Genomic DNA, 14,850 nt, shown 5'->3' on the forward strand with positions numbered 1-14,850 from the left:
CAGAGATCGCTCAGTCCAACAGACGTGTTCCCATGATCCACACGTACCACCCCTGTTGATATTAATGATACTTCTGAGAAGACTGAATGGAAAAGTCTCATTACAAGTAGCTAAACTGAGTGAACCAAAGCTTTAAAAAATAGTTTGGAATCCCTGCACCTGGGCTGTAGTACTTGCAGGGGGAACTTTGAAGGAATCAGAACAGAGATACCAAGAAAGCACATGGAGTGAAATTAGAGAGCAGAGAAAAGAGAGGAAAGCTTTCTATCACATCTCTTCATGGAGATCTTTGTTTTAAATCTGAACAAAATCAGGAGAGCTATAACCTGCTCAGTTTAATTTAACTAAAGCGAAGAACTAAAATGTAAGTATTCATAGCGGTGTCCTTTGAATGCTGTAAATGTAAAAGAGGAACAGCAACGCGTAAGTAAATCCCATATTATAAGGCATATTATTATTGCATTTAAAAATGAAATGGTTCATGACCTCTTGTACTGATGCATGCTTTGGATATGAGTGATTTGAATTTTTTAAACATCTTAGTTCCCAGTAGCTATGCAAGTGAAACCAATTCCGGCCCCTATGCATGCATCATACGAACTCCTAAGGTGCATACCGATGATGTTTCTTTTTGGAGAATCAGCTATAAAATCATTATGCCTGAGCCCTCACTAAGGGTCTCAAGAACAAACAAATCTCCTCAAACTGGATGTGTTTCTGAAAGCATGATTCCAGCTTATGTGGGCACATTGATGGACGGCATACCTCTATGTTGCTTTTATTCTCTCAGTGGTTTCCATCTATGCAATGAATCAGTGTCTTCTTTGAGAATGAAGATCGTACTAGTATCATTACAGGAGCAGAGCCACTAGCAGCATGTGTGCATGTGCCACCAGCTTGTCCCTCATCTTCTCATTTCATAGATAAATGTACAGCCATCTATCCTGCAGAGGTCTGCCTTGCCAGTAGTTTAATCCCTCTACAGGGCCCTTTGGGTTGTTTAGGGATCATTATCCTTTGGTGGGAGACTCATCCATTCTATCTGTAAATTTAATAGTGAAACATTTTCACCTGCCTAGACATATCTCAGATAGAAAGTGGTGGCCAAAGCCATAATAGATGTCTCTACAGGGAAACTATTCATAAAAAGAAAAGGAAAGTTCACTTTGGCTTACAGGCAAAAAAAACATAGGGATTGTTTTTGATGCAGGTTAGAAGAAAATACAGATGTTCCAGGCTTTCCATAACTAATCCTATGGTGACCATGCCTTGTTTACATACACCCCTCTATAGTGATCATAGTATCTATGATTACAACAACTGCACAGCATGCACTTTAACATCATTGACTCCACTTAAAATTTTTAAGTTTTAATGCTGTGTTAACAATCATGGCATTTACATGCCTGATGCTATTTTTTAAACAGCATTCACTGAACTGACTGCTGCTCATGGACTCTATCTGCATGTTTGGGCTCAACTGCATTTTAGAAAACATGAAATATAAAAAATGTATACACTGTTCTTTTTCAGAATTTTAAGTGCTACATTTGGACTGCAAAATGACAGCATGCTGAAGTGTTTGTACAAAGTTGAAATGCTGTTGTTACACAGTAAAACTTTGGTCTCAGAACATTTCTCAGGTCTGTAATTCAGTAACAAATAGCTCACTCTGAATGAAAGCTGTATTCTGACTCATTTTGGTCATGCAAATAATCTCAAAACAAATGAAAAGTGATCTGGATTTGATCAAAATTCCATACATCCTCTCTACCCTTATCTGAGTGTACTAAGGTACAGAATAGTGGAAATACATATAAACAGTAATTGCATGCTGCTGTTCTCCTTGAGTTAGCTAAGAGAAAAGAAACAGGACACTTGAATACTAGGAACTTGTTTCTGAAGTTTGCTCCTGTACGAAACAGTGCTTAAGAGAAGGAAAGGTCAGTTAGAGGAGGGAAAAACAGCTTCATGCAGTCAGTGGTCATGTCTGGGAGAAAAAAAATGTGTTAAGCATTGCCAATATTTACTACAAATGTAAGGTTATACTAATGGAACATCTACCCTGCTATAAGCCAAAAAATGGTGGCAGCCAAGATGCTGCAAACCTGTAAAATGCTAATGGTACTTTAAATGTTTATCCAAAATTTGCAGATCACTTGCTTCTCGTGCATTTGGAATGGATATTTATTAAATTTACTCTCATTTCCTGTAAGTAAAATGTTTGATGCACCTTGGACAACAACATATATGTGCAACAATTTCATACAATTTTCCTGTCTATTATCAAAATTGCTATGCAAATTATTTGTTTAAACAACTGTTACAAAGCATACTTCAGACTGTGAACACAGGAAACTTAAGAGAATACTTGTTTATGTAATGGGGTAACAGACAAGTTTGAATTCTTTTCCCCTTTGACAACCTGTGAACAAAATGGAGCAGGAAAAAAGGAAGGATAATTACATTGGAAGTGGCAGCAGTGTTGGTTAAGGTGGTGCCATCTGACACAGCAGACATCTGGCTCAAGGTTGGGGAAGGTGTTTCAGAGCAGTCAGTAGTATCATAGCTACAAGTCTGCAGCTCATCTAGAATGGCTGTGGAGGACTCACTCATTGTGCGGGAGGAGCACTCACTCATGGCAGAATCTGTGCTTACAGAGGCTGTTTCGTTCTTGTGGATAGTATTTTCAGAAGCTAGGAATGGGCATTTATATGAAAACTGTGAAAGGGCTGGGGTTTTATAAAAGCGTGAAAAATCATCAAGCGTTGGCAAAGAATATGGTACTAGATGGGTGCCACTGTCTGGTGAGAAAGAGGCTCTGTTAACTGGTACCACAGGAGGAGGAAGAGGCAGTGGAGAAGCTTCTGTTGCTGTTTGTCTGTGTGTCTGTGAAGCATTTACCTCCATCACAGGGGCAGTTACTTTCTGGTTTCCAAGCTGAGATTTGAGGGAAAAAAAATAAGAAAAAAACAGATTACCAAATGAATAAAAACTTTCCCCTTTGCCTCTTGTTGCGTGTAGGAGAATTACAAAAGCGTAAGTTTTTCCAGCAACCCTAGGAAGTTCACATTCACATGGATTAGGAAATAGATCAACCACGCTCTACATTAAAGTACAAAAACATTAAAGAAATTAATATATCAAATACTACTGGAAGCAATGCCAGAAACTGTAGTGTGTTCGGGCTGAATAGTCTGTATATTCCATAATGTATCCCATAATTAATAACAGTATTAAAAAATATGAGACTAAAGAACATCATTTTCCTTTTGTTTATAAAACGAAGAAGGCATATGCAAGTCTGATCTTAATCCATTAATCCATTAACCTTAATCCATTAATGTTGCTCCTTTTTATTTTTATTTTTATTTTTATTTTTATTTTTATTTTTATTTTTATTTTTATTTTTATTTTTATTTTTATTTTTATTTTTATTTTTATTTTTTTGTCAAAAGACAGGTATCATTTTGAAATTAATATTAAGGTATAAATGGGCAGGACCACAAGCTAAAAAGAAGTGCTAATATTGAATGTTCGTGTGACCTGTAAGATTGTCTTTGTATTTATTTTTGCCTCTTTTGATTGAATACATCTTCTCCACTGCCTCACTGATAAAAATGTTTGGATGACCTCAGAATTTCCAAGCACTCTGGAAGCACCCTGTCAGCCTACTGGATAAGGTGTAAGCATAGCTGCCTTTTCAACGTTAGAGAACTACAGGATTGTTAGGGTATTTGATATAAATATGAGGAAGAACAAGGGTTGGGAACACAAATACAGGACAGGGATGATTTAACAGTTAAACAAAACACACTACCTAGCTGGCTTCAGCATTGTTCCTTAAAAGAATTTGGGAATATCCTCATGAGGGTGCTTCTGAGAATTACCACATTATGAAATTTATATTCTGATATTTCATATCAGTCACAAGACACTGTGATAAAAACTTCCCCAAACTTAGCTTTTTGGATCTGTAACTTGTTTTTGAATTAAAATTCCAAGAAAAGCATATTGATACCTGACCTCTCATAGCTGTACAATGTTTTCTATACTACGTATCAGCCACAAACTTTCTATCAGTTTCTGAAATATATCAAAATGCTGCATACTTCAGCACAGAGCTGACAAGTTCTGGAATAGTTGCAGTGAAAGAATGTTTTGGATTTTTATTTATTTAAAACAGAGGGCACTGAGATGCCATATACAGCAATTACTACTTTAAAAAGCAACATTTACTCACCAATATTGTTACTGATAACATGTTGGTGGTTGTTGGTTTTTTTCTTTTCTGTGCTTGACATATGCAGATGTCTTTAGTCATTTGAAAATGTTTTAAGTCATCAGATTAAAATGCCATTTTGACATTTTAATCCAAAATCTAAAACTATGTTTTAAAACCCTTATAGGAGACTTGGAATGTAATTCAGATTATGCTACTTATAAGGGATAAGTTGGGATCCAGTTCCATAATTTTTGCTGAGATCAATTAAAAATTACAGAAATAATCTTACTGAGGTCAGTAGGGCTATTCCTATGGTCCTACTATGAGTGTTTCAGAAATGAATTTGAAGCATATTTAAGAGACACCCATCACTTCTTTCAAAAGGTTTGGTGTTACTGGATCTACAAGGTACATAAAGATGGCCAGAACTTGCTGGCCAGATTTGTAGTTAAAACAGTAAGAAACAAAAGCCTGTAGTTGAACAGTCTAAAATTTAAATCTTATTCACAGCAATTACTGAAATCTACAGAATTAAAAAAAAATATATAAATAAATAGTAAAAAAGATAATCCATACGTTAAGTCTGAATATTATCTTATTCAGAAAAATCAATTATTGAGTGGATGACTGTAAAAGGAAATACTATTATTAGAAAAACTAATTTGCCACTGGAAACTTCAAAAGAACAACAGAACACTATTAAATTATCACCAAAACCAATCATATACACATGCAAAACAGCTGCGTATACAGCAAAATTATCAGGAGCTTAAGTTCTCTGCATTTACGTACTCATATAACCAACAGTAATTTCACCAAACCATTGAACACATAAAGGGTAAACAAAACTATGCTTCATTATGGATTTCATCATCCAAGTCACAGTTCAGTATCTCCAGCAAAAGACATGAACTAGGAGACAATGAGCCAGCATGAAACTGAAGTTCTTGACATAATGTCCTCTCAGCATCCCCAGAGAAAAAAATGCATATCACTGAGCTAAAATATCTAAGTTGCTCACTGACCTCCTAAAACAAAAAGTAACAGTGCATACTCAAAAAACCTAGTAAGCTTTCTGGCTTCAAACAGATGATTTCCTGCATGCTTGAGAGAAGTAGGGATGGACAACACAAGGAAAGATATTCAGGGTGCATCCAGAGAGCAAGTGAAACTGAACTGTTAAAAATTGTTCTTGGCAAATTATAGTTGATTTCATTGAGACACATTCTTAAAAAGAATATAGCATAGGTGGAAGGAATACAGTAATTCCAGATATTGGTTCCCAGAATGAAGATTGTCAGCTTGTAGAGTAAAACTTGAATATTCTGACTGATTCCAGAGTTCTGTCATAGATATAATCATCATTCTGGGGCAGAGCGGATGAAATGGTGATTGAAAACAACAGTATAAAAAAAACACCCCACAAAACAAATAACAAAACAATAAAAAACTTAATCTCTCTCAACATGGAGTGTTGGTAAACACTAAATAACAGATACCTTTAGCTACTACTAAATCCATATTCCTCATCACTGTGAAGAACATGAGAAAGACAAGGCTGAATGCATTTGAAAAAAATAATCTTTTATTACCAGTTCCATCCAGTTTAGGTTTGTTATTTTCATAGCCCAAGAAATGGTAGAAGAAGTCAGGTGGTTTAATGGCCAAAGAATTCATATGATCAATTAGAACAATGAAAAATTAGACTACTTAATTCACTTGGGCTATGGAGCAACACTTGAGAAATAAATATTAACACAGTCTTGAAGTGAATTGAAGGCCTCAAGCAGAGCTTTCAATGGTCCTCAGGAACATTTACCTTCCATCAATTACTAGAATGTCAGGCCTGAAGCTTTCAGTTTCCAACCAATTCACATAAAGTAGACAGATGGCCCTACTATAAACTTCATAACCAATCATCTGTCATTTAAATTTGAGATTTGCGGACTAGTGCAAGGTTACTAATGACACCAAAGCACTGGCCTTGCTTCAACAATCAAGACATAGATAAGGAGGATGAGTGAATAAATTCATTTTGTTAATGTATAGCAGAGTTTAGTAATCAACATTCAAATTACACCCATACACTTGCACAAATGGGTAAAAATACCTCTATTTCTTATAGGAAAAAGATGATGTCAAAAATCTCAATACTGATGCTGCAAGTTACGTTCCTGTGTCCACTTTTACTAACTAATTATCTTATTCTAAACTCAGTGTATAGAGGTGATTCAGCCCTTGTGCAAAACAGTTTTGCAGAAGTGAAAAGGAAAATTAAAGGCTTGTTTTTCTTTGCTTGCCATCTGTCTCTAAAACATTGAAACCTGTCTCCTCATCCTCAACAATACTCATCATACATCAACAACTAGCAAACAGTATCTGTATTAGATAAAGCTTTTCATTAAAAATAGGCTTATCTTCATAGATTCATTATCAACAGCTATGGGGCTGGCCAAATAAACACTTCCATAAGCATTTAGCCTTTACTCATCCCTGACAGTGGTGCAAAACTAAGACTCTGATCATCTGTAGAACTCAAAAATTCAGGACAAATGTTTTGCATCCTCAGTTTTAGAGAGCAGTATCTAGAGCAAAATAGCACTCATGAAAACGGGCACAAAATAAAGATTAAAAATACAAGGTGTTTACATCAGAAGCAGCAGCTCAGAGTACTTCATCAGTTAAAAATCTTTGCTTATTAGAAATCTGGATAATGAAACTTACATTGTTTCATATTAACAAGCACTAATTTATCTGTTGAAAGAGATCAGGATATTTCTCTCACATTTGCAATAAAGCACAGAGTGGCAGGATCTCATGAAGTTTTAAGCAATGATAAATGATGACAACAAAAAAACAACCCACAACTATACAGAGTAATTTGAATGCTTCTCTTTTCACATATGCTTTTAAGGGGTTTAACCCCTCTCTAAGTAGGAGTGTTTGTAAAATGTCACTTGGTGAGTCATACCACACTTCTGCTTGCTCCTGAAGTTCCAGTAGATGAAAGGAAACGCAAACAGAAGAACAGACATAACAAGCGAAATTAAAGCTTAATGAAAAATTGTTGTCAGTGAACTTATTGAACTGTATAGGCTCTCTCACTTTTACAGTTGGCTGAGACTTTGCGTACTTTGGTGCGACCATATAGATTTACATGTGCCATACACACATTGCTACCCACATTTTTTCATTACAAGAATCCACTGGCTTCATGTTGTGATCCTATATGGTAAATAAATTCTAAACATTGGTATGTATATTTCAGTGTTGAACATCATGGATAATGTCAGCTGAATTTTGCAGGCAAAAGAACAATAAATGGATGCAGAATGAAAGGCTATGTCCCTTGATGATCTCTGTGATCAGATCAAGTGTTTGTTATTTTATTCAAAGAACCCCAGATGACAAACTTCTGATCATTCTTCCCACACACTGAAAATGCAGGGAAATAAGTGTAGAATTGTTAAACAAGTCACAACTACTTTTGACTTTTGTCAGCCCATTGTGGAACAAAAATAAATTCTAAAATAAAAAGAATTGCAAATTGCATTTTGGCTTCAAAATTCTAATACAAATGCTATGAGATAACTTATTTATGATCATTCAGATCATTACAGTTTGAGTATTACTTTGGATGTTAAAAAAGATGTTTCTTCTAACAAGCGTTAGCTGTTGCAATACCACTTTTGCATGAGAGAAGCTGATTTATTGGAGAATATATGAAGGACCTGATTGCTAACGGGATAAACGACTATTTTTTAAGAGAAAACATACAAATGCTCAGGTTACACTGGCTACACCAACATCTGTTCCACTGTCTGATGGTTTCTCTCAATGCCTGTATTTTCAAAGGCTTGAAAGCTTGAGTCCTATAATTTTTGGGCCTATACCAACTACCACGAAAAGATCGTGCTCAGCCTTTCTGTTTCTGACATGATTTCTTTATCGTGAGTCTTGAATAGACTCAGTCTCCTTCACAGAAAACACTAAGTAGTGAATTGGCTCTTTTCAAGGGTGAAGCAACGTGCTTTTCCTTAAGTACTCTAAATAATGCATATTTCAAAACTGTTCTATTAACAATAGTTTTAACTCTACTCTCAAGAAGGACCAATTTCACTACAGGTCTTGTGTGCTCCCATGGGATAGTTAATTCAAAAACAGCATTGCAAATTGTTGACAAATATTTTCACAGAACTTTGCTTGAACTTTTGACTTGAAGAAGAAAATTGATACATTACAAATTGTTCAACTATTCTACAACTAACGCAGAAACTTCTGGCTTCCACAGTGAAGACCTCATTGAGCGTGATGCTCTGAAAGAACCAGATGTAATTACTGAGTTTACACTTACAGTAGTGTCAATAGACTTTGAGTTTGCATGACTATGCCACGTTACTTCAAAGTAGACAGACTGATTTTGGTAAAACGTGACAAACACAAATATGCTGTGATGGGATCCTGGCTCAGACAAATCCATGAAGCAGATATGCTTAGACCTACAGCAATCCCTACCACTATCTGAAGGGTTTTCAAACTCATATAATCTAGTACACTGGTAATAAACTTTTTAAAAAATCTTAACATGTTAGGTTATGCAGAGAAGAAATGGATGTTTATCCATCGATTTTTCTTTTTCTTTGTTTCTTTTTTTCAACAAGTATGTACTTCTGTATTATTGCTTCCAGGCCTATTTTACCTGATTTATTAACTATCAGAATGGAAATAAATCCTGCTAACTCTTCTAGTCCCTAGGAAGCTTTTGACATCCTTTCTAAGACCTAGCTATCTGGCCCCTGGACCACATGGCAATCTATCAGTATAGGTCGTAGTTCCTCGGTAGCCAAGAATGACTCTTATCCACTGCAATCACCAATCACGGGAACTTATTTTTTAATACTCTTACACTTTTTATAACTGTTCATCAAAAAATGCTACTAATCCTTCCCTCCCTAGTACTGCACCTGATCTAGCTACTCTAAGAGGAGTGTAACCAAGAAATAAAGATAAGTGCTGTCCGTCAACTGCTGCAGATGTGATTAAAATTTTTGAATATATATATTTTTTCCTCAGTATATACCAGTATTACTAGAGATGTTTTAAAAACTTGAGTCTTTTAGGTAACAAACAATAACAGACAAGAACCATACAAGCTGCTTGCCATATCACTGGTGCATAACAGAATACATTCACAAGAGAAACCTGGGCTCTCTCCCACAGGTGATTAAAAACAACAACTAAAAAAAAGATTATTTCACATGTACATGAAAGCAATCTTCCTATTATCACTTACTACAATGCCTGATAGCATCTCCTTATACACAAGGTAGAATTGCTTCTGTGAGATCGCTGGCTTGTTCTTCCTATACTACATTATCAATATCCACATTTCTCTTGGATGAGATGAGTATAGAATTTTCATCTCAGTAGGCAAAGGGTTTGCAGGAAACAGGACTTAGAAATGCCTTGCCTTGTAGTGTAGCGGTGGTTGACTTAAGAGACTTAATCAATCAATTTTCTTTAAGAAGAGCTATTGCACAGGACACTTAGACGACAGCGAGGACTGCCCTGCTGAAAACACTTCAAAAATTATTCTGTGGTGGGCATAAGAAACTGCCAGAGCTGCATTTGCAGAAAAAAACAACAGCCATCATTTCCTACCCATATGTTATCTTTCTACAGCACCTATGACAACACAGCACTTTAATACAACCTCTCAACCTACAATTCACTAACTTTCTATTGTGCATTTGCACTCCATAAAGTGCTCACAGAGGAACAAGGAAGTCTACTTTCCAGCTTAGTTGCATTTAGTTTTGGTTTTTTTTTTAATTGTTATTATTATTATTTTTCTTGGTACAATATCCTTCCAAAAACTGCAAGTTCAGTTCTAGTTTGATACATGTGACAGGTAGTTTTACCCAGAAAACAGAAGGTCTAACTTCGATAACGTAAGTACAACTAAAGAGAGTTAAGTGATTCATGAATGATCTAAAATAAAAGATGGAAAAATTAAATATACCACATGGCATTCTGCAGCCTGTGAAGAAGGAAGAACTGTAGACTTTTGTCCCACATCCTTTGAAGACATCTTTGAAGTGTCTGGAGAAATACTAGGTGGATGTTCTTGGGTTTCAGGCTCTGCATTATTGTCAGGGATGGGAGCTATCTGAATGGAAAGAGATGCTGCGTGTATCTCAGACATGGGGTTACAGGCAGGTGAGACAGGCCTTTGTGAAAATATTGGCACTTCATCAGGCTTGAGCTGTTGCTGGATATTACATTGAACACTAGTTGCTGTGTCATGTGTCCGGGTTAATTTAAGGGTAGATACCCTCCGCTTTTGAGACTGCTGTATTTGGCCTTGATGGAGAGTAGCACTAATTCCAGCTATTGTGCTTGTGCCTACACTGGAGATAGTGGTCAGTGGGCTAGTGATTGTTTGTACATAGGACACATTTGTGTTAGATGTCTGAGAAGACATCATCTTCTGGGCAGACTTCTCGTTAGCAAAATAGCCAGTATCTGTAGGAAGGTGTTTAGCTGGCTCAGTTGTTACTGTCTGGAGATTAATTCCATTCTTGTGATTAGTTACTCTTGCTTTCTGAAAGCTTTCTTTTCTAGGGGGTGGCAGAGGTGCCTTATTTGCCAAAATCATCCACACACAGCAAAATAACATTGAAGAAGAAACAGAAAGAAAGTAAATGTTAGCAGGAGATACACTGTAGTTTGAATTCTATCATTAAATAAAGAAACTAAGACCTATGGCTTTTACTCAAGATTGTTCAATACAATGGAAAACAGAACAACTCAGGTTCCCACCATTTTTTTCTGTAGAGGGCTTAACAGTTTGTATTTAGAAAATTAGATGTTCCATTTGCTCAGAATAAACTGGAATTAGACTCCAGAAATGAGCCTTTATTTTCTTTAAAAATCACAATTATTACACTGAATAAAAATTAAAACTGTGGAACTCTTCATGATACTTTCCAAAATGTACTACACAATTTTAGATGACAACCTATTATTCACAGGTAATGCACAAAAATACAACACACAGAGCCTCTTAAAGCTCTGAGTTAAAATAGTAACAAAAACAGAACTGACATTGGTTTGTTGGCTCTTTTTTGAACAGATTAATGTGTTTGCATATTAAGTGCCTTCTAACTATGTTGTTCTTCAAAAGAAGCAGAAATATTATCTTATAATTAATAAAATCTTTATCCTCCATTATCTTGATAACCAGTGCATTATACATACATATTTTTATTTTTTTTTTTAGTGTAAAAATGTTATTGGTGCTATTGTATTACTTGAAGTATGGGAATACTCCTAGGAAGATTTTATTTGTGTACGACATATATATATATACATACAAATATATATGTATATATATTATATTGCAAACAAACATGTATATATATTTAGCTGTCTTGTTCATTCAAAGCAATTGCTGGTAATAAATGCATCCTGTGGAGAGTATACCTTATTTACACAGTAAAATGTTTGCAACGACCACAGGTGATTCACACTATCTGGAAGATGATCCCATCTATATACGGTGTCCAGCCCAGAATAACAAACACACAAATGCTAAAGAATGAAAACTGGTATGTTCAGTTTTACCTGAGTTGGTGATTTTTTGTCCTGTAGGTTTGGCCGCACACTTCTAAAACCTTTTGCTGTAAGAGACGAACTGCTAATGTCTCCATTCAGTGTCTCTCTGCTTCCATCGTAAGATCTCCAAGCTTTTGTAAGGAAAAAATAATCACTTTTTTTTTTTTTTTTTTTTTTTTTTTTAAATGATGTCTAGGTCTACATACTGCAATCATCACAACAACAATCCAACTTTTAAGCAAACAGGGAAATATTTCTCTATTACACAACTGACACTGCTGCTACTATCTCCATGGATATTTTAAGAATAGGGCTAAAGCTGTAACTTTGCAAATTTGTATATCTTGTTTATATTAATACTGTTCGTAGTAGTTTGTTAGCTCCCTATGATGTTCTTATATACTGTAGATCTTCAGCTTAGGAGTCCCTTTGAGATCCTGGTTGTTTACCTTTTGTATAAAGCAGACTGAAATACTCGTTCAAGTTAGGTTTTGATTTTCTCAGCTAGATTTCAAAAAACATCCCAGCTCAAAAAAGTCACTACCTGATCATTTGCTCCAATCTTCTTTTCAAATCTGAACAACACCTCAATTTTCCAAAGCATATTTTGTCTTTATTATCAGAGCTAAACATCCCTCAGGACTCTGTCCAAATACAGTGGAAGATACTACACTGTCTCTACAAGTAACAGATCTGAAGACAAAATATTGAAGAAAGAGGCTGGGAAAAGTAACACCTTGTGTGAGCAGGCTGCTAAGTGGGGTGGGTGGAACTTGTTATTTCATTTTTAGTCTCTTACTTAGGATTACAAGTGCCACTGAAGCTGAAGGTGACAAATTAGCAGTATGTTTGCTCCCACGTAACTCATTTTCTGACAACATATACTGTTATAGGAAATACTGCTTCCCAAGCAAGACCTTAATTTGAGGTCTCAACCAACTGTAATTATTATCACAAATGTAATGGTACTTTCCTTAAAAATACTACATGTATGAAGTGGTGAAATAATCAAAGGAAGGAAGATTGTTGTATCTAATCCTGCTACATGATATTACAATGATTCATAAAAAATATTGTTTTATTTACCTGAATCTGGAGACTGAGAATCAGATCCTAAAATCAAGAAACAACAAATGTTAGTTTCTGTTGTAAATGCTTGGAGAGTCTTAAAGTGCAGCTAAACTCACAGTTCATTTTTTAAGTTATGTGTGACTCAGTATTCAATGATGCTAAGAGAGATATATATGCTTTCATCATGGTCAGTTGCCATGACTCTGCAGATAAAATTATTGAATTAAATAGCATTGTAATATACTGATCTAGTGAACAAGTTGAGATCAGACATGAAAAACAGAAAAACTTCTAATCCATACTGCTACACCATGTTTAATTAAATAATAAAGCTGCTGATCCAATCAGTAACCAATCATTATGAATACAAGGTTTTATTTTAAGGAACTTATTGAGAATGATGCATCTCTATATTAATTTTTACTGTCTGTAACAGATGCAGTCAGCAAAAGAAACTGCCTATAATAATAAATAGCATCTGCAAGTCTTCCTAATGCTGCCTATGGGAAAAAAAACCAGCTATGGTCCCCCCGTCCCTCACAGCTTCAGCTATCTAAATGGATGAATTCTTATAAACAGATCATCACCTCATTTCCTTTCTATTAAGGCCAAGTGTCTTTATGGGAGTATTTGCAATTGTATAAACAAATCTTGCTTAACAAATAGTACTTGTAAGTCTCTAAACAGATAGTTTTGAAAATTAGGAATAAACCTCTCTAGTAAATGTTTTTTTTGTCCTCATGACACAGTTTAGAAACACTGTAAAATACATTGGTGTTCTTTTGCCCATTTACGTGAATTCCTTTACTAATTATGCCTCAAAATAGTACACTATATATAACTAATGTTTACTGTAGAAGTTCTACAGTCTGCTAAAAGTTATTAACCACTGCTATTTAAGACAGCAAATAATACATATTTGCTGCCTTTTTTTTTTTTCTTTCAGTAAATACTGTGATCTACTACCATCTGAAATCTTGATAGCAGAAGAAATAGCATTCCTTAAAGATTAGCTGAAAAGTTTTATTTCAAAGCCAAGAAAGACATCTACAGGTTGTCAGGATTTCTTTTTACCCCCAGCAGGATGTGTGAAGCTTTATTCACAACTTCAAAACAAGTCACTGAAGTGGACACATCCATACTGCCAGCACAGGGTAGATCAGAAATTCTGATGTTTTCATGTATTATTTAGAGATATTACAGGTTTTTTTTCCCCCTCTAAAGAAACTAACGTTTTTACCTCTACAAGCAAATTGAAAATAATTTTAACATACACCAAGCAAACCCAGTAGGACTACAGAACTAAGAGCACTCATCACTAGTTTTACATGTAATAGCACAACACATTACAAGACTTGTACATGCTGAAATAAAACATTCTTAGAAAGACTGCTAAGAAATAGAAATGTAATGTTTTCTTGAATTGTTATAAGTGCAGTAATCCCCATGACTGATCTGCTACCCTTACTTACACAGAGCAGTATCCAAATTTTTATTTTTTTTTAGAAATTCAAACAGAATTCTTATTCCTGGAGATTAGCCTTACATTACAAAAAACATACAAAACAAAGACATTACGTGGCAACTATTTTCTGTCTCTCTGAACTTTATGCATTATATTCAGTGAGAACAATTAATGTTTATATTGATTTAAATTAGCCTACAACAGTTGATATTCTTTACAGACTTATACTTGCAACTACTTAATTCACCTTTGAACCTGGACAGATGACACCCATTAAGATTTCGTCTTGTGAAATCAGTCTGAAGAATGCTAAGCAGCAGCTCTCCCTACTGAATGCTCTCTATGGTTTTATTATTCCACACATTTTTAGGAAAACATTTTATAAATGATTTAAATTATTCTGTCTTCTGATGATCATTGTGCCATTGCATACAGACTCTTTTAGGAACAGTTCTAGAGTCAATTGTAATAA

General features: G+C 35.2%; 1 protein-coding gene across 50 annotated transcripts in view; it reads right to left on the reverse strand.

The window, feature by feature from the left end:
• SORBS2 (sorbin and SH3 domain containing 2) overlaps nucleotides 1-14,850 on the reverse strand; it is a 133,355-nt gene that overhangs the window by 49,455 nt on the left and 69,050 nt on the right. For 18 of the 50 annotated variants that reach the window (XM_085547122.1, XM_085547121.1, XM_085547120.1 and 15 more), the window contains exons 6-9: nucleotides 12,929-12,955; nucleotides 11,852-11,973; nucleotides 10,248-10,865; nucleotides 2,467-2,940 (exon numbers count right to left, since the gene is read on the reverse strand). In XM_085547122.1, coding sequence (XP_085403248.1) covers nucleotides 2,467-2,940; nucleotides 10,248-10,865; nucleotides 11,852-11,973; nucleotides 12,929-12,955 — 1,241 coding nt within the window. The remainder of the gene's footprint in view (nucleotides 1-2,466; nucleotides 2,941-10,247; nucleotides 10,866-11,851; nucleotides 11,974-12,928; nucleotides 12,956-14,850) is intronic. The other 32 variants (XM_015862066.3, XM_015862061.3, XM_085547140.1 and 29 more) reach the window with 5 other exon arrangements.

The sequence above is a fragment of the Coturnix japonica genome, chromosome 4, assembly GCF_054131305.1.
Source record: "Coturnix japonica strain WE chromosome 4, WE-NBRP24, whole genome shotgun sequence".
Taxonomy (NCBI): Eukaryota; Metazoa; Chordata; class Aves; order Galliformes; family Phasianidae; genus Coturnix; species Coturnix japonica.